This window comes from Telopea speciosissima, chromosome 10 (genome assembly GCF_018873765.1).
Source record: "Telopea speciosissima isolate NSW1024214 ecotype Mountain lineage chromosome 10, Tspe_v1, whole genome shotgun sequence".
Classification (NCBI taxonomy): Eukaryota; Viridiplantae; Streptophyta; class Magnoliopsida; order Proteales; family Proteaceae; genus Telopea; species Telopea speciosissima.
Window position 1 is genome coordinate 43088294 of NC_057925.1, and position 17472 is coordinate 43105765.

General features: G+C 38.0%; 1 protein-coding gene across 1 annotated transcript; it reads left to right on the top strand.

The window, feature by feature from the left end:
• The first annotated feature begins 3200 nt into the window (after positions 1–3200).
• Positions 3201–12019, top strand: LOC122643595 (CRM-domain containing factor CFM9, mitochondrial-like). Its single transcript, XM_043837209.1, has 4 exons — positions 3201–3710; positions 3828–4158; positions 9959–10360; positions 11672–12019. Exons 2-4 carry the CDS (start codon positions 3850–3852, stop codon positions 12017–12019), a joined length of 1059 nt encoding a protein of 352 aa, XP_043693144.1. The 5' UTR covers positions 3201–3710; positions 3828–3849.
• The last annotated feature ends 5453 nt before the right edge of the window (positions 12020–17472 follow it).

Here is a 17472-nt window from a genome sequence, read left to right on the forward strand (position 1 = left end):
ATGTGCCTCCAAGCCCAGGGTTCGGCGAAGAAGAAAGGCGGTCATTCATTAATTTCTGGTGTTCATGGTTAAAAAAGCAAAATATTGTATTATCTCCGACGTCCTGATCGGAGAAGTTGAAGTGGTCAGAGGAGAGATAGAGGATGATAGGGGCAGTTAGGTTGTATTGTGAAATTACATCTTTAGGCTTTTCATCTTTCTTCCACACATCATCTTATGATGAGTAAAAAAGTCTGATTACAAATTCTGTATGTACTTCTTGGTTACAAACAGACGCACTCATTTGTAAAAGATAATTACACATGGAGGAATGATATACTTGTCGCTTCAAATAATTATGGGATGTTATTATTGGTTAGAATCCATGTTGGAAAAATAAATTTTAGATGGATTTGGATAGTTTAAAATTTAATCGGATACCTGGATATCCTAATTTCAAATCGGATTATCCAATGTATTGGAAAAATTCATCCATACCAGATGTAATTTCATATAATGAGTTGATGACTAAGTCATATGTAATTTCATATATGAAATAAGAACTATAAAAAACCCTTCTCCTCCCACACTTTCTCAATTCTTCTTCTGTTCAGTCCAGATCATAGCTAGTTAATTAATGTTTTAAACATTTTTTTCTCATCCAATATTTTGGCGTTTTAAACATTGAATCCTGTATCACTCTTAATGATACATAAAAAACACCATATTATTTACATTTTGTAGGAGAGCATTCCTCATGATGTCAGTGTGGGAGAATCTACACTCCACACTAATGGTTATCCTAAAAAGGAACATCATTCACATATGGCTCACATATTCAAAGCACAAGGGACAAAATACTAAAAAATCCATACGAAAGGGCAACTACACTTAGGCATTCCCATTATTTGCTAATTGTTATAAATGCATATAATACGTACAACCCCTTCCCCTTTTTTTCTTCTAGTTATCTATGTAACAATGGACAGTGATGATTTTGAAAATTACAAGATAAATCCAAGCCATTATTTTTTTATGAATTTTAAAAGTAAACCATTTGCTCCTACTCAGAGTTCAGAGGGAAAAAAATCCTCTACAGTGCTCTAATCTGGCGGTGCACTGCAGTTCGGGTCTAAGAGTTCGACAAGTGGAAGATGCGACATCCAACAGTGCCGAACTCGAGAAGAAAGAAAAGAAGAACAAAAAAAAAAAAACTACCTTACATCGAGCTCTCACCGTTGGATGAAGCTTCTTCCATGTATCGAGCTCTCAGGGCCGCACTGTAGTACATCGCCAGATGCTCGCACTGCAGAGGATTTTTATCCAATTGAGAGTACAATAATGTCTAGAGTATTTGTACATATGCATGGATATATACGAGATACGTGCCAATACAAAATGGGATATTTAATTGAATTAAAATTAAAATTTGACATGTGGCCAATCCAAAGTGTGTCCTTTCTATCCAACTATGAGAATATGCTTATTGTTTGTTCACATGGTAGAATATATGCTTTGTAACATTTTGAAAAAATAACAAACCTTTGTGATATATTCTTTTATTACAAAAGCAACCCGTTTTTACCAATATTAACCCCGAACCTCACCCCCCATTGCCTTTCAAAATTTATGGTCATAATCTTAGGCATAGTGAGTAAATATGTATAGAATATACATATTATCTGCATAAATATAATTGAAAAAACATTTTATAAATAATACTATAAATATAGTAAAACTATCGTATTTTATTGAGGTGCATATTAGATGCGAATTATGCGTAAATTCTTAAAAACCATGACTTTATTAAAAACAAAAGGGGAGAAAGAATGTCACACAGTCACGCATCGCATGCCACACTTGCACAAAAATATACATAATGACCACCATACCCCTTGAAAAGATGAAAAAGATCAAGCGTGTGACAATCATTTCACGTGCCCTTTTGTCAGTCTAAAGTGGACTGCGCAACCGGGTGGCGTTCTCTTTCTCCTTAAATAAAAAGAAGCTTGAAAGTCATGATGACCTTGCGCCAGAGGCGCCAGACAAAACCCCCTTCCCTCTCCTACCCCCACCCCAAAAAAACATGACTACCCCTGTTCTGGCGCAGGATTCCTCTAAAAAATGGAAAAAACAGAAAAACACCCCACAAACCCTGATATATTCGCCCCTTCTTCGTCTTATGTTCGAAACCCTAACCTCTGAATCTCAGATTCTCAATCTGCCGGCTACCCCTCACTCTTCTCCGTCTCCTATGCCCACTGCAGTTGCCCAGAGCTCCGCAAGTCCTATACACTTCTCCGGTACAGCTGACGCTATCTCTCTCGCTCCCACCTCTTTACTTCTGTTTTCCTTGTTATAAATTTTGGCCATTCAATCTTATTCTGTTGCTTTTGTGCATAGATTGCTATATCATTTAAGTGTGTCTGTGAAAACTTGATGCCTTTTGTTTTCCGATATATGAAAACTGTAGGAGTTTAAAGAATGAAAGTTTTTCCGTTTGGATGGAGGTGTTTCGATTAATTTCTTGATGCACAATGTCGATCCTTATTAATATTAGGAAAATCTGGAATTGATTTCATGTTGAACTGTGAGTTCCGCTGGGACCTAATCTCATAACATGGGTATTTACACTTAATTGCTTGAGTTCCGGGGATATACGTTCATTAGGGGCAATGGAAGATCTGCCTCGGCAGTTTATGGTCAACACAACACTTTTGAGTCCAACCTGATAGGCAGTAGTCCACTGGAAACAGAGCTATAGAGTTATATTGATTTCACTGTTGGGGACCTTTAATATCTGTCTTATAGGTCTCTCTTGGCAATCGTGGGCTTCCTTTGCTGCTCCTTTCTTCCTTATGTGTGTATACGGAGTGTCAGTTCTGGAATGCTAGCTATGTGTAAGGTGCTCTTGCTTCCCCGTTATTTTGTACTACTGGCTGAAATGGTTGACTTTGCACAATGCTCATGAATAAGTTTACTTGGGGTGGGGGTCCAATTGTTAGGTTTTGGACTCTGTATTTTGTTGTTTTGGTCCTTTATATTTATGGTTGTTTGGTATTATGAAATTTTCATGTTCTTATACATTTGTTTATTTATTACTTTTTATGTTTTATGAGATGAAGGTAAGTTCTCCAATTCCCACTCTCTTTTTGATTATGGGTTTTGTTGCTCCTTTTTTCATCTCTCTATCTCCAACAGTTTCTGTTTAACAATTTATTTTCTGACAGAAATCTATCTTCAAGTGAGGGATTGAGGAGTGGAGGAAGGATTTGGAGAGAAAGTCAGATATCCAAGAGAATGAACCTAGGGAGAGAAGAAGATAAAGAGATGTGCATGACATGGATGAGCAGAGGAAAGTAGCAGCCTAATCTCAGTGTCTCACAAAGGCTTTCGTCAAAACAAATAATGGGTGGTAGAGGAGTTATTGGGGATAAATGGTCAATGAGGATTCTGTGGGGTTGTGTGATTGGAAGTGCTGTAGGCCTGTGGATGGTTGGTGTTGAAAGGCAGGCCCAGAACAGGGAACGTGCTTTGGCTGAAAGCTTGAAGGCCATGGATTCAGGTGCAGATGGTCAATCCAGTGGTGAAGTAGTTTGAATAATTAACTAAGATAGTTGATCCCCAAGCCTTTATTCGTGAGACATAGCAAACCGTCTCTTTTGTTTCTTGCGTAGAACTTTGCTTTCTCCTTTTCTTGGCCTTACTTCTTTGAAGTATCATCCCTTTAGGTAATATTTCATTATCATTGACCCTTTTCACTACCCGATTCATTTTTTTTTTTGCCATTAAATTCATACCCATTTTCTTTCTTCTCCTTTTGACCCCAAACCTTATACTCTTTGCAGCTCAGTTTTCCATGTGTACCAGATGATTGTTTCTCCAGCTGAAGCTTTCATTCTATTCAATTCATGGAGAACTTCTTGGGTCTTCAGGAATTTGAGCTATGGTTCAGTAAACCTAGTCATCTCACAAGGGGAGCCCAAGTTTGAAATGCATGAAATTGAGCCCCCAAAGAAGGAGAAGTGGAAGACCAAGAAGCGATTAAAGTTGCAGTGTAAGAGAGAGAAGCGAAAGAGGAAAGCAGTTAATAAGAGGGATCCACGATGTCTTGGGGTCAAGGGGAAGAAGCAGAAATTCTCAAATGTGGAGGCTAGAATCAAATACAAAATTGAAAAGGTGAGGGAAAATTGAGTCCTTGAGTTTTTTTTTTTAAGCCTTTTCTGATATCATCAGTACCAGAGTTTACTAGTTGATCTGTTATTTTTTTTTTTGAACAACTTCAGTTAACCTTATCTTTATTCGATGTGGATCGACATGATTTAAGGCTTCCTCCTTTAAAAGATTCAATGGGGTCCATTGGGACCATGGCTTCATCTGTGGGATCTCAAATTCCTGGTCTATCTATAGTTGAACTCCATTTGTATTTTACATTTTTATATTATATCTCCATTCTTCTTGGACTTTCATTTCTGACCTTAAAAATTTGTTGTACTTTAGTTTCAACTTATAAAAAAGAGGAAAAAGGGGGGGTGAATTCATTGAGTTATTGAACTGAAACCACATGTTCATATGAAGATCATTATGTTTTCTGCATTTATTCAAATAGTTATCATTCCTACCAGTTTTTAATCTGGAAATCCAATTCTAACTTCTATTTATATTACCTCAATAAGCGCAGATATTAATCTAACTTTTTCCTGTGTAAATAAACTGCACTGTTCTTAGGACTAAAGCTCTCTTTGGTATAGTTTAAATTTATTTTTATCTGACATATAAATATGATGATTTATGACTCCTATTTCTCATTAAAATAAATCAATATTATGATTTATCACCATAAACTTGCGTCCTATGCTGGAAAGGCCTTAAAGACATTGGCCACCTGTTTTTTTCCTGACCTTCTCGACCTCCATTTTGCAAAAGGTTTTAGGCTTTGGGTCGACATGACCTTCTCAGGTCATTCAATTTGTGACATTATAGGGAAGCTTGCTTTTGGCACAGTTATTTCCCACACCTGGATGGAGCTCAATCTTCGCAGATGGACCTCCAACTTTCGTTCCTTTGGCAAGATTTGGAAAAGCTATATACTTTGACGTTAGCTCCAAGCTTTCAATTTTACCTCATTCTAATGTTCTTGATACCCCAAGGAACAGGCTCATTGTTGTATCCTGAGGTTTACCTGAGCCCTTGATTCAGCCTCCTCCCCCTTCTAGGGGAGGCACTTTCTTGGCTCTTTCTCTTCTCCCTCTCTGTATATTCTCCCCCTCCCCCCCTACTTCGGGGCTTTTGGTAATGAATTATTTATTCACAAAAAAAAGGTATACTTATCTAAAATTAGAACAAAGCTTCTCTCTCTCTCTCTCTCTCTCTCTCTCTCTCTCAACCCCCACCCCCACCCCCACCCCCTCTCTAACATATATCTTATTTTATTATATAAAATATATATAATATTAGGGAAAAGGAACGCTAATCGGTGCTGTGCCTTGGCGTGTACCTGCACCTAGGCACAGCCGTGTGCGAAATGACCGGTGCACTCCTTGGAAAGGCAGAAAGGACCATTTCGTGTGCGGTTGTGCCTGGGTGCAGGTACACACGGAGGCACAACACTGGTTGGCGTTCTTTCTTCCATAATATTATATGATATAATATATATACAACTACTATATTAGAGAGGCTTTGTTATATATATATATATATATATATATTATGAATAATATATTACATAATATATTCTTCATTTAAACATACCAAACTTATTTTTCATTATATAATCTATTATGTCTGGTAGTAACCAAATGATTATTGTTTATAGCCCATAACCTATTATCATAATTGATTATTCATAAATTGGTCATAAATATAAATATAAACTAGGCCAAAGAGAGCCTAAGAAAACAGTCAGTTTGACTAGTCTGTAATAAGATTGCCCTTTATATTATAATTGTTAAGGTGCGCCTAGGTGACAAGGTGCACAGACATGTCCAAGACGACCAGGTGCCCTGTCTGTCTGGGTGTTGTGACCTGTTTTAATCCAAAATGGGGAAAATGAAGGGTGGGGGGAGGGAGAAGAAAGAAGAAAGGGAAAGAAGGGGAAAAAAAGAAGAAAAAGAAGAATACTTATCTTCGAACAACAATCAGCACACAGAATGGGGCACATTTTCTCAAATAAGGTGCTCGCCTTGGGCACCTAGCAAACTCCATTGCTTGCTTTGGCACCATGACAACTATGCTTTATGTGACTCTGCATAGGTGGTGGATGGTCCAAATGGAGAACAAGGATTCTTAGCATTCTATCCAGCAGAGAAAAGTGAAGATTTATCAGTTCAAGCATTGTATACAAGTTTTTTTGTTGTTGTTATTATTACTTTTTAGAGTATTATGAGCATGGAATTTTCAAATTGGTGTTATTTAATTGTAAATGAACTTTCTTATATGGGCCCATGGGGGGGGGGGTTAGTTGCTAAGAGAGACAATTCACAGCATGGTTTGGAGTCTAAAATAGGAGTTTCTATTTTGGTTTCAACTGTTTAAGTTAGGTTAGGAATTGGGTTTTTTGAATTGGATATAATTGAGATTGAGCTTGGTTCTCTTCTCTCAGATGTAATGTAGGACTAGGCTAATGATGTCCTAACATACAGTAGGATCATCGGGACTGAAAACAGTAGGCTTTTTAAACTCCCAGAAAATAACTGATTCCAGATTTAGCAAGTAGGCATCTCAGAAGAGACTGATCTCCTATTCGAGGTTAGGGATCTCAGGATTGATCAACACTCCTAAAACTCAGCTCTTGATCTTGGCTGGATCAGAAGATATGATATGAACTCAGAATTAGTAAGTGTTCCAGATTTAGTAACTACACACCATGGATGGGGATGTTGGTACAGTTGAAGACCCAAAGATAGGTTGATAGGGGTTAGGACAGCCAAAACTGATGGCTAGTTTTGGCTGGATATTGAGTTATAACAGGGTCTGAAAATTAGAAAATTAGAAGGTTGTTACCTCAGGAACTTACAGCCATTGGATGACTATGAACTTACAGTTGAAGGAGACCATTGAAGGGATAATTAATATACTACAAGGAAGACTGGATTTGATGGCTGGATGTGGAGTTATACACCCTTGAGTGTCCCAGCCAGAAGACAGATTCACAGTGCCACAGGGGTATTCTGCCTCAAAGTTTTCACGCACACTATAGGGAACTGATGGAACATGCTACAACAAATAAAACTCTCCAGCGGGTCTCGGTATCACTCTATAACTCTCAGTTGCTGTGGGAATAAAAATAGAAACAAAAGAGAAGATGGTAGAGAAGAAGGAATAAGAAGGATATGTAGGTATCTCACCTACTGATGCATAACCATTTCCTCAATTGTGATAAGGTGAATAATAGGAGAGAAAATAAGGAATTAAAACAAGATATGGGTGGCGGGATGAGGTTGAGAACAAATAGCCTTGTAGAATTTGTGGATGGTGATAAAAGAAGGGACAAAATGTAGGGAAACTATTGGTAAAGCAACTGGGGAAGATAGGTGCGGGCCTAGAATTGACCCCCCTAGGAAGAACCATAGGTTCAGAATTACACACCCCTGTGACAGGATAGGTCAATGATAGGGCCAAAGTCAACCTTTTCTGATGAAGGTCAGATTTTGATCAAGGCTCACAAACTGTTAGAATAGATAAATCCCTAGAATACAATAATGTTCTAATGGTTGGATTGAGCACAACAATCAAATAAACTAGTCTGAAACTTCAAAACCCAGAATTAGGAGATTTTTTATTGCAGAAAATCAGAGGTTCTGATCAGCCTCAAAGTCTGGTTGAAGGTCAGTCTTTTGTTGGGGGGGGGGGGGGGCTCTTCAATGCCCCAAAGTATGGTCAAAACAACGGTCAGATTGTAAACTGTGGACAGATTTCAGAAATAGCAATTCAGAGTCCCTAAATTCTGGGAACTTCAAGACCAGCAGATCAGTAGCTTAGATGGAGATCAAACTAAGGTCAAATCACCCTGCTTAAATGGTGATTAACACCTCTGAATATTAGGCCAATCTAAGGGTTAGGAAAGAGGAATCAACTTTCAGTCAAAAGCACCGCTGTACACTGCCACAAATTTTTTTTTTTTGATAGATAGGCCCCAAGGAGATTTGAACTCATGACCTCTTAATTATGAGGTGTTGATCTTTACCAACTGAGCTATCCCCTTGGAGTCTGTACACAGCCACAATTGGTTTATAATAAATTCCAGATTGTAACAGATCAGACATATTTTCAACAGATAATATTGATTGTAACCCCACTGGAAACTTAAGAAATAATTGAAGAATAATGAATGTACTTACCTGGTTTGGCAGGGATGAGGAAGAGGAATAAGAGAAGGATGTAAAATCAGATCTCCCACCTGATTCCCCTCAGAATCCCACTGAGGTTGCTGCTGTATCCCACAGTTGCTCTGTTTCTCACATCACCATCGAAGCAAAGCTTTTTTTCACTCATCATAAAATCATTATGGTGCAGTCAAGAATTGGCTGCTGCCAGGGTCGAGATCTGGTTTAAAGGAAAATAAAGAAAAGGCCAATGTTGTGGGTATGGTAGGGATGATGATTGAAGTTGAAGAGAACATAAACAGAAATTAAAAGATAGTTTTGGCTGCTAGAGATCTACTAGAGTCCACCTAGGTCCACCAAAAGAGATCCACAGCCCACCTGAGTTCCACAGGATGTAATCTTCAAGAGAAGTTCCTAGAAACTAAAACCAAGAAATAGAAAAATGTTCCCAAGACATAGGAACTACAAACAAGAATAATTAAAGAAAACATTAAAACTGCCTAGGAACATGAAAAGACACCTATCTAAAACACTTAGTGTTGCCTAGGAATTTAAAAAGACAAGGACTAGATAAAGTTGGGCCCACATTGGCCCTTGCAAAAAATATCCCATGCAGGCTAGACCTGGCCAAACCATACAAGGTCTGGGCTTAGTCTGGTTCTCCTGGGCTGCAGGCTTATTCAGAGGGGCCAAGGAGGCTTGGGCCTGGGCCTAAGCTGGTACCTCGTGGGGTGCTTGACTGGCCCTGGGCTGGGCTTGGCAGGGGCTGCCGATGGCCCTGCATCACATTAAGGGCTAGAATTGACTACAAGCTTTGATATAGAAAGAGAAAGTATCCCTAGCCAACAAGGAAACTAACTAACTACAATTACATAGCCAATAGGAAACATAACACAAGAAGGAAACCCACTAGGCTAGGTAAGAAGTCTTTAAGTTAACAAAACAACTAAACAAATAAAAGAAAAGCAACTAAAATTAACCCATGACTTGGGGGCTAGAAAACAGGCCCACTAATGGGCCATAAAGGCCCATGTCGGGCTGGACTTAAAGAAGCCTAGTTTCCTTTTAAGTTATTGCCTTATTGGCCATAAGGCCTGTTTGGTTTCTTCTTTCTTTTGGGAGTAAGTTAAAAACTCCCCTGCATCACACCCCTATCCTTGGGGGAGGGGGGAGGGGGGTGGTTGGTGGCGGGGAAATGTTCCTTCGTATTTAGTAAAATATCCTTTTTAAGAAGAGGTTTACTTTTTTGCTGCCTTAAAGATTTTGTAGGAATATCTTTTTCTTTGTGGTAATGACAATATCAATTGATAGTTCTGATTAATTTTTGTATTGTGTTGTTTTCCTTGAACATAAAGGTGGCATTTTTTTCACACTTATAGAATGTAGTATTTTGAGTTATCCCCTAGAGAGATTCGCTTTCATTGTTTGAAAAACAGAATGGTCTTCTAAACCGTCAGGAATGCTATTCAATGTCCAAATGTTGGAGAGAGAAAGAGAGAGAGAGAGAGAGAGAGAGATGTGCTCAGTTTCTGTACTCAGTTTCTGAACATATGAACATTTCTAGTTTAGGCTAAAATTTGGTTAGAGATGGCAATAGAATGGTAAGATGCATACAAACAGAATATATTGAGTTATGTTAATGCTATCAATTGCAGGCCAAAATCAAGGAAGCTTTATTAATTGAGAGGTTGAAGAGGTATGAAGTTCCTAAAGTTCAAGGCCCAGTGGTTCAACCGGACAACCTCACTGGTGAGGAGCGGTTCTACATGAAAAAGATGGCCCAGAAAAGGTCTAATTATGTGCCAGTTGGCAGAAGAGGGGTTTTTGGAGGTGTTATTCTGAATATGCATCTGCACTGGAAGAAGTATGAAACTGTTAAGGTCATCTGCAAGCCTTGTAAACCTGGTCAAGTACATGAGTATGCAAGGGAGATTGCTAGATTAAGTGGTGGGATCCCAATTCAGATAATTGGAGATGACACTATAATATTCTATCGCGGAATTAATTATATTCAGCTAGAAATTATGTCTCCTATTGATACGTTGTCCAAGAAAAGGGTATGTGGTCAAACTTTAAAGATGCTTCCACTGGAATTTTTTTTTCTTCATAATTTTCCTCCCCTACGTTACATTTGTTATTCCTACTGTTTTATTTTAAGCTGCAGGGTTAATCAAACTCAAAATTGGCTTGTGAAAAGAGGACCAATAAAAGATCCCCCCAACCTTTTTTTCTCCGGCTGCCTATTTGCATTTATTTATTATTAAATTTTGTAGCAGACTTTTACAACAACAACAAACTCAGCCTTATCCCAACTTAATGGGGTCGGCTACATGGATCCAACCACAACAAAGGAAAACTAAGTTCTAACAAGGGATGCAATATGAAAGAAGAAATGGAAACTGAGGAAAGATGCAATGACACTAGATACAAAATGGAAAGTGAAAAATGACAAGTGAAAGATGCAATATGAAAGATGAAAGATAGCAAGAGAAAAGAAGCCCAACCCAGCATGACAGGAGAATCTCAGCTAAATGGGGTCTGCTATCTGGATCCTTGCCCTCCAATAGGCCATATTCGAAGTCATACTAGGTACAAGACCTAGGCTATGCAACTCCTTCCTCGCCACTTCTCCTATGGTCTTTTTAGGCCTATCCCTAGCTCTTTTAGCTCCTTCAATCAGGATCATACAGGTAGTCATTCCCCCCGTTCCTTTAGTCTTTTTAACGGTACTTGAATCTTAAGTCGCGGTCATGTCTCCCTCCCCCCAGTATAGTGACCGGTTCCATCTTTCCTCCGCATATCCATCCAAATATTAAATATAATATAAATAGAAAATAAAGTATAGATTGCTATACTATTGATTAAGCCAATGACTATTCATGATTCTGTATTGAATCAATTCCATGCCAATTCCAAATTAGATATCACTCCTCCTTACTGGAGCTTGTCAGTTTGTAGCAGACTTTTATTTCTTACTATTTGAAGTATGTTAGAAATTGTGGTTTGTTGTCTAAAAAAATCTATTGTGATTTCAACTATGGGGTCTAAGAATACATACTTGTAATCACTAGTATGTAAGAATGTCTCAAGGTTAATCATCTCAAAAAACTTATCCATGCCAAAAATATCCATGTGATTTCAATACGAGGGGTCTAATACATAGTAAGACATTTGAAATAACTGCATATAAAGGGGATGGGGGTATTTATATTGTGTCTCCCATTTACCTTATCCTGCTCTTCCTTGTTCCCCTTTGTTTTATGTAAAACCTTCTATTCCACATCCTGTGCATGCTTCCTGTAACATTATGTTTTACTTCATAGTAGGTAGCCAATGTTGTTTTGTTTTCTCTTTCCTATTTCTTTCAGGCACTTGAAAAATCAAAGTATGAGCAGTCACTTGAGTCCGTGAGGCACTTCATAGCTGTAGCTGAGAGGGAATTGAAACTCTATTATAGGCATGTTGCACTTTATGGTGACCCGAGTACTCAGGACTCCACTTCAACCTTTCCCAGTCCTAGAAAAGGCTCTTGTGAACATGGAATCCCCAAAGAATTTGATTTAGGAAGCCTTGATTCAACTAGTCATGGCACGTTCGCTAATCTTTCAAAAGTCGAGAATTTTACAGGTCTACAATTATCAGTAGCCGATGTTGACTCTGAAGACGAATTCTTGATGGGAATTGAAGCTGTTTTTGAGGATGAATTCCGATGTTGACTCTGAAGATGAATTCTTGATGGGAATTGAAGCTGATTTTGAGGACTCTGATGTACCAAGTACTGAATTTGATTACAATGATGAAGAATGTTCTTCTGCCCAGCAAGAGATCTTTTCCTGTTCAGCTTCAACAGTTGGACGGGGGATTTTTGATGATTAAGGTTTTGACTGATAGTTTTGCAAATTAATAAGTTTCTTAAGTTATTCTATTTCAGAGGCTAAGGGACCTACGAAGTTGTCAATTTGATCTGAAGATTTTCTTGAACTTATGGTAAGCTTTATGGACAAAAAGGTTGTGTAAGTAATTATTTATGTTCATTATATTCTTTTCAAACAGGGCTTAAATTTCCACATTGGAAGTTTGAAATATAAAAGAATCTTGACTTTAGAAATGTACGAGTAGTTTATTTCTTTTGCGTGCATTTATGTTTGCAACCAACACAGGAAGCTCCATAGTGGAAGATCCCACATTACAAGGACTGCCCAAGCACCTCAGCTACTGCGAGTTCATCTGCCGAACATTCGTAGGGGCCAAACTTGAGTTCTTCACTAGTCATATAGTGCTCCCTGGTTCAGTTTTGATCAACCCATAGAATATGGCGAACCTCTCACTGATTTGCCAAAGCCTATTCTTCTTGTCTATCTCCTCTAGAACCTCCTCAGTTGCAGCTGAATAACCTTCTGACTTCAAAATTTTATTTAGTTTGTCTTTCTATAGATCGTGCAGAAGGAACTCATGGATCTCTTTCTGTACTCACATTCAACTGCAACCTGGTTCTTTCGGAATTCCACACTGCCTCATTTTTGCTCTTACCATAACTGCTTCCTCCAATTTCCCTGATGAAGCATAGAAATTTGATAAGAGAACGGATGCTCCCAAGTCGGCACCGTCAGTGCATCACCATCAATGAACATTTGGGCAACTTGGTTTCTCTATTTAATATTTCTGCAGATTTTGCAGGTACTTGTATGACTTCTTGAATACAGGCTTGTCAAAGTGTAGACATTGAATTTTGTCACCTTGGAGGACCACCCTCGAGATGATGATGAATTGAGTCCGATATGGCTCTCAATGATTGTGTGATGAAAAATGATTGGTTTGCCCTTAGTGTAATACGGATAACCTAACCTTTTAGAAATTGACCAAAACTTCTAGTGTATATATGGGCGTTTTGTCATTTTAAGTCTGTGTCATAGACTTTAGTGTGAAGATGAAACCAAATGGCCACTATTTTATATGAATTACTCTAGCAGGTCCCCCTGTTGTGGCCACAATTTTGATTGTGTTTTTGGATAAGTGTACATGTGATCTCTGCATCATAGGATAATACTTGGAGGGACCTTTCCAACGATATATAGATCATCAAAATCGTACCATTAGACTGGGAGAAAAACGTTTGAAGTTTGCCGGAAAAAAAGATTTCATTTTGGGGTTTTTTGTTGGCCCAATTTTTTTGGGCCAAAATTTGCACATTTCGATCCGAATTGTGTGAAAACTAGGGGCCGAATTTGTGGGTTTTCGTCCAACATCGCTCAGGTCGGAAAAATGTGATTTTTTTAGGTTTTTAGAAAACCTATAAATTGTCACCCTCTTAATTAAAAAAATAAAACCGAAAAAAAAAAACCTGAAAAATATTGGGATATATCGAGAAATAAGTTACGTTGAAAAACAAAAAAAGGAAAACTGAAAATACCCTCGGGGCCAGAATCTCGTCTTGTTTTTTTGGTAAACCGGGGCCAGAATCTCGTCATAAGATGCAAGAACAGCGTCAGAATTTTGTAGGTTTAAATTAATGAACTGAATTACGGTTAGGTTAATTAAGATTTAATTTAATTTCGTTTTTATATGAAAAGATTTAGCTTAACATAACATGTGTGGTTTAGATTTACTTCACTTTTAGAATTGCCATGATAACCCATACATGCCTATGACCTGTAAAAAGGTCTCTTCTCGATAATGGAAAGCTATTGATTCCAAACTCATGGTTTAGTCAGAAATTCGGAGAAGGGTCAAGTTATGGAGATGAAAAGGTGTTAGGTATCCACTCTACCTAGCAGAAGGCGATCTTTCTATTAGACGCTAAAGTTTGAACATTCATCCTAAATGTACATCATAAGTCATAACCCATACGCATCTCAATGTTCACTCTGATAATATACGCTAGCACAATAAGAAAGTTATTACATGTTTAACTATATACATGCTTGCTTTAACTACTTTAAATAATTACTCTAAATCATGCACATTTAATTAATCACATGTTAATGTTGATCTAATTAACCCTAAACCTACTCATATAATTAACTAATTAACTAATATTAAAAAAAGATAATTAACCTTAAACATGTGTATTTAGTTAATTAATATTAAGCCATATGACTATTAAATAACCCAAAACATGCTTATCTAATTAAATTGATTAATTAACTACATCATATTACATTATATTATACTATACTACACTAAACTACGCTACACTATAGTACATTACGACACTACGGGATAACTCAAAATACTAAATTCTACAAGTATAAAAAAATATGCCACCTTTATATTCAAGGAAAACAGCACAATACAAAAATTATTGGGAACAATGAATTGATATTAGGGCTCATGTTCTCTGTGTCGCAGCGCAGGCTGCGCCTAGACACATGGGCCTGCCACTCAGGGGGGCAAGGTAGTCATTGCGCCCACCCCCATGTGTCTGGGAGCAGCCTGCGCCCCCGGCACAGAGAACATTCTCCCTTGATATTATCATACCACAAAAAAACAGAGATTCTCACAAATTTCTTCAAGGCAGCCAAAAGGAAGGTTAAGACAGAAAAAAAGTAAGCCTCTTCTTGCAAGGGATTTTTTTAACTCAATATCAAGGAACATATCCCTGCCATCAACCAACCCCCTGCCCGATATGTTCACAAAACGTGCCTACAACGATTATTCATGAATCATCTAAAGTAATGAGTTAAAGGCTTGTGATATATATAGGTCATGTGAAGAGATAAATTTCTAACTTAGGTTCAAAGATTAAAAACGAAATAACTGTATGACCTGCTTAGTACACCTAAAATTTACTCATTCTTCTTAGATGAGAAAGTAGTAGTCTACCACAATGAAAGGACGATGAGTTATAGACTCTTAATCAAGTCGAATCCCATGAAATATGGATGTGTGTTAATTATGGTGCACACTATATGAGTTGACTTTGGTGGATCTAGGAGGTGAAGCCACCTACGGATGAGAGTTTTGAAGGAGAATTCTGTTAGTATATCCCGCACAGATTAAAATAGGATCCATTAGATATGGAACTTCAAAGGGTGAGATAAAATCATTATCATTGTGTTTGGTTAAGTAATCAAATCGTTCATTTTTGGAATGGGGATAAATGCAAATCAGCAATCCAATGATTGATATTGTCTAAAGGAGAGGTATCTATCCTCTCTCATGTCCGGACTGGGTCCAGGGTGTTTTTCACACATCGTGCGGCAATCTGAGCAACCCGTTCCCATGACCGTAGCCGAGGTTGAGGTCAGGTGTGGGTCAACCTATATGTTTTTTTCATATGTTGTGAGTTAGTAAAACCCATGTTTTATGGCTCCAAATTGAAATATTTAAATTCAAATTACAACCTATATAGGGATATGTTCCCATCATAGAGACACACCCGTATGTGTACAAACACTTTCGTATGTATATAGGTACACATGTACACATACAAACACATGTATATGTCGTGTAAAGGTACGACATCTATATACAATATTAGATATTATTTTTTAATTTTGACCAAGTAAATAGGAAGACCGATAAAAATTGAGTGGATCTAGGTGCCTAATACCTTCCACGGACCACAACCAAACTCAAACCCAATCACATGGTTAAACCAGTTCAATGGAGTCATGCAAATTTGTTTTTTGGATTATAGACCCTAATTGAGGTGCGACTCCTTATTCCCTCTCTCCTAAGGAAGATTTCCTATTGAGAACAAATCATTGTTCTCACATTGTGCCATAGGACTCAATCACCTTGAAAACCTAGAACCAGTGGCTATCTAGAATAGCTCATATGCAAGTTTCGTTAATCAACTTGCTTTTCTTATAAATAAATCACGAAGTGCTTACGTGAATAGGAAAAAATTAAAAAAAGAAAGAACGATAATATGAACCTCTAGATTGCACAAAGGGGAAAAAGTGTAAAACAAACTAAGCGAGTAACAACCCATAAGGAAGATAAAAAGCTTAAAAAATTGGGCAAAGTTTTCCTCCAACCATAGAGGAGGGTTCATCCACCATCCTAGGGTTCACAAACCCTCCTAGGGTTTTAGTATGTTCTCCTGATACCCATTCCCATCCTCTCCCGCTCCTTGGTGAATGGGATCCCATTCACCATGGGTGGAGGGAAACTCGGTCCTAAAAAAATTCAACAAAAAGACTAATCTAACTTTCACATAATTCTTGAAGCAAATACTTCAAAGAAACAATGGCATGCAAGGAATTGCCAAGCGAATTTCCAAAATAGGTAGTAGTATTAAGGAGCGCAAGTGATTTGTTGGGACTTGAGAGTATCTTCCGATCCAGCTATAAAGTAGTTTATCCTGTAACATCTACATGAAATTAACATAATAAAGAGGTTTATCACTAGAGAAATCCACAAGGTCATTTTTTGCGGCCTTTTTCATCAAAACAAAATGAAAGGACATACAAAACTATCAATGTGTTTCAAAATCTTGGGCCTTATGCTTTGATACAAGATGTTAAATTAGAAACCCTAATATAATTACAGGATTCGAAAACACGATTTTGAGACATGAAATACATTGTTGCATACTTGAAGCCATAAGAATAACTTACGATGAACCAAACCCTAAGAACAAACCTAGTGTTTCTTCCCTATTCAACCGAAGCGCAAGAGTGATGGAGTCTCTTTGTGCAAGATTTTGACTAGGGAAGTGACTAGCTTCTTATTTATAACTTTAGACCCTTTGACCCATCAAGAAAGGCAATCGATTGTAATTTTGAAAGAATGTTCACATGTCCTTATTATCAAATTTGGAGACTTAGTTTTTATATGGATTTTCTATAAGGAAAAAAGATCTCTACTTGATGGTAGGAACATGTAAAATATTAGAGAGACGAAAAGAAAGGTCAGGCTGGGGGGAGGGAAGGGAAGCATCACCAATATGAACAATGGGTAAACCCTTACCGTTGCCGACATGAAGTTGATCATTTTCAGAGTAATCACTGTATGTAGAGAGAGAGCCAATGTCAAGGGTAACATGGTGTGTGGCACCAGCATCTGGATACCAGGTTAAAGCCGTGGATGGGGCCGGGGTGTGGGAAGAAGGGGTGGCTGGGTAGCATAGGTTGCGGGTGGGGTAGGGACGAGTGATGGCGATGGGTGAAGGGAAAGGGGAAGAGGACGATGGACGGTGATGGTGAAATAGGTGGGGTTGATC

Excerpts from the sequence above, each read along its gene's own strand:
- LOC122643595 (XM_043837209.1), top strand. The coding sequence starts at position 3,850 with ATGATTGTTTCTCCAGCTGAAGCTTTCATTCTATTCAATTCATGGAGA. Across the intron at positions 4,159-9,958 it reads TCAAATACAAAATTGAAAAG|GCCAAAATCAAGGAAGCTTT; the intron begins GTGAGGGAAAAT and ends TATCAATTGCAG. Across the intron at positions 10,361-11,671 it reads ATACGTTGTCCAAGAAAAGG|GCACTTGAAAAATCAAAGTA; the intron begins GTATGTGGTCAA and ends TATTTCTTTCAG.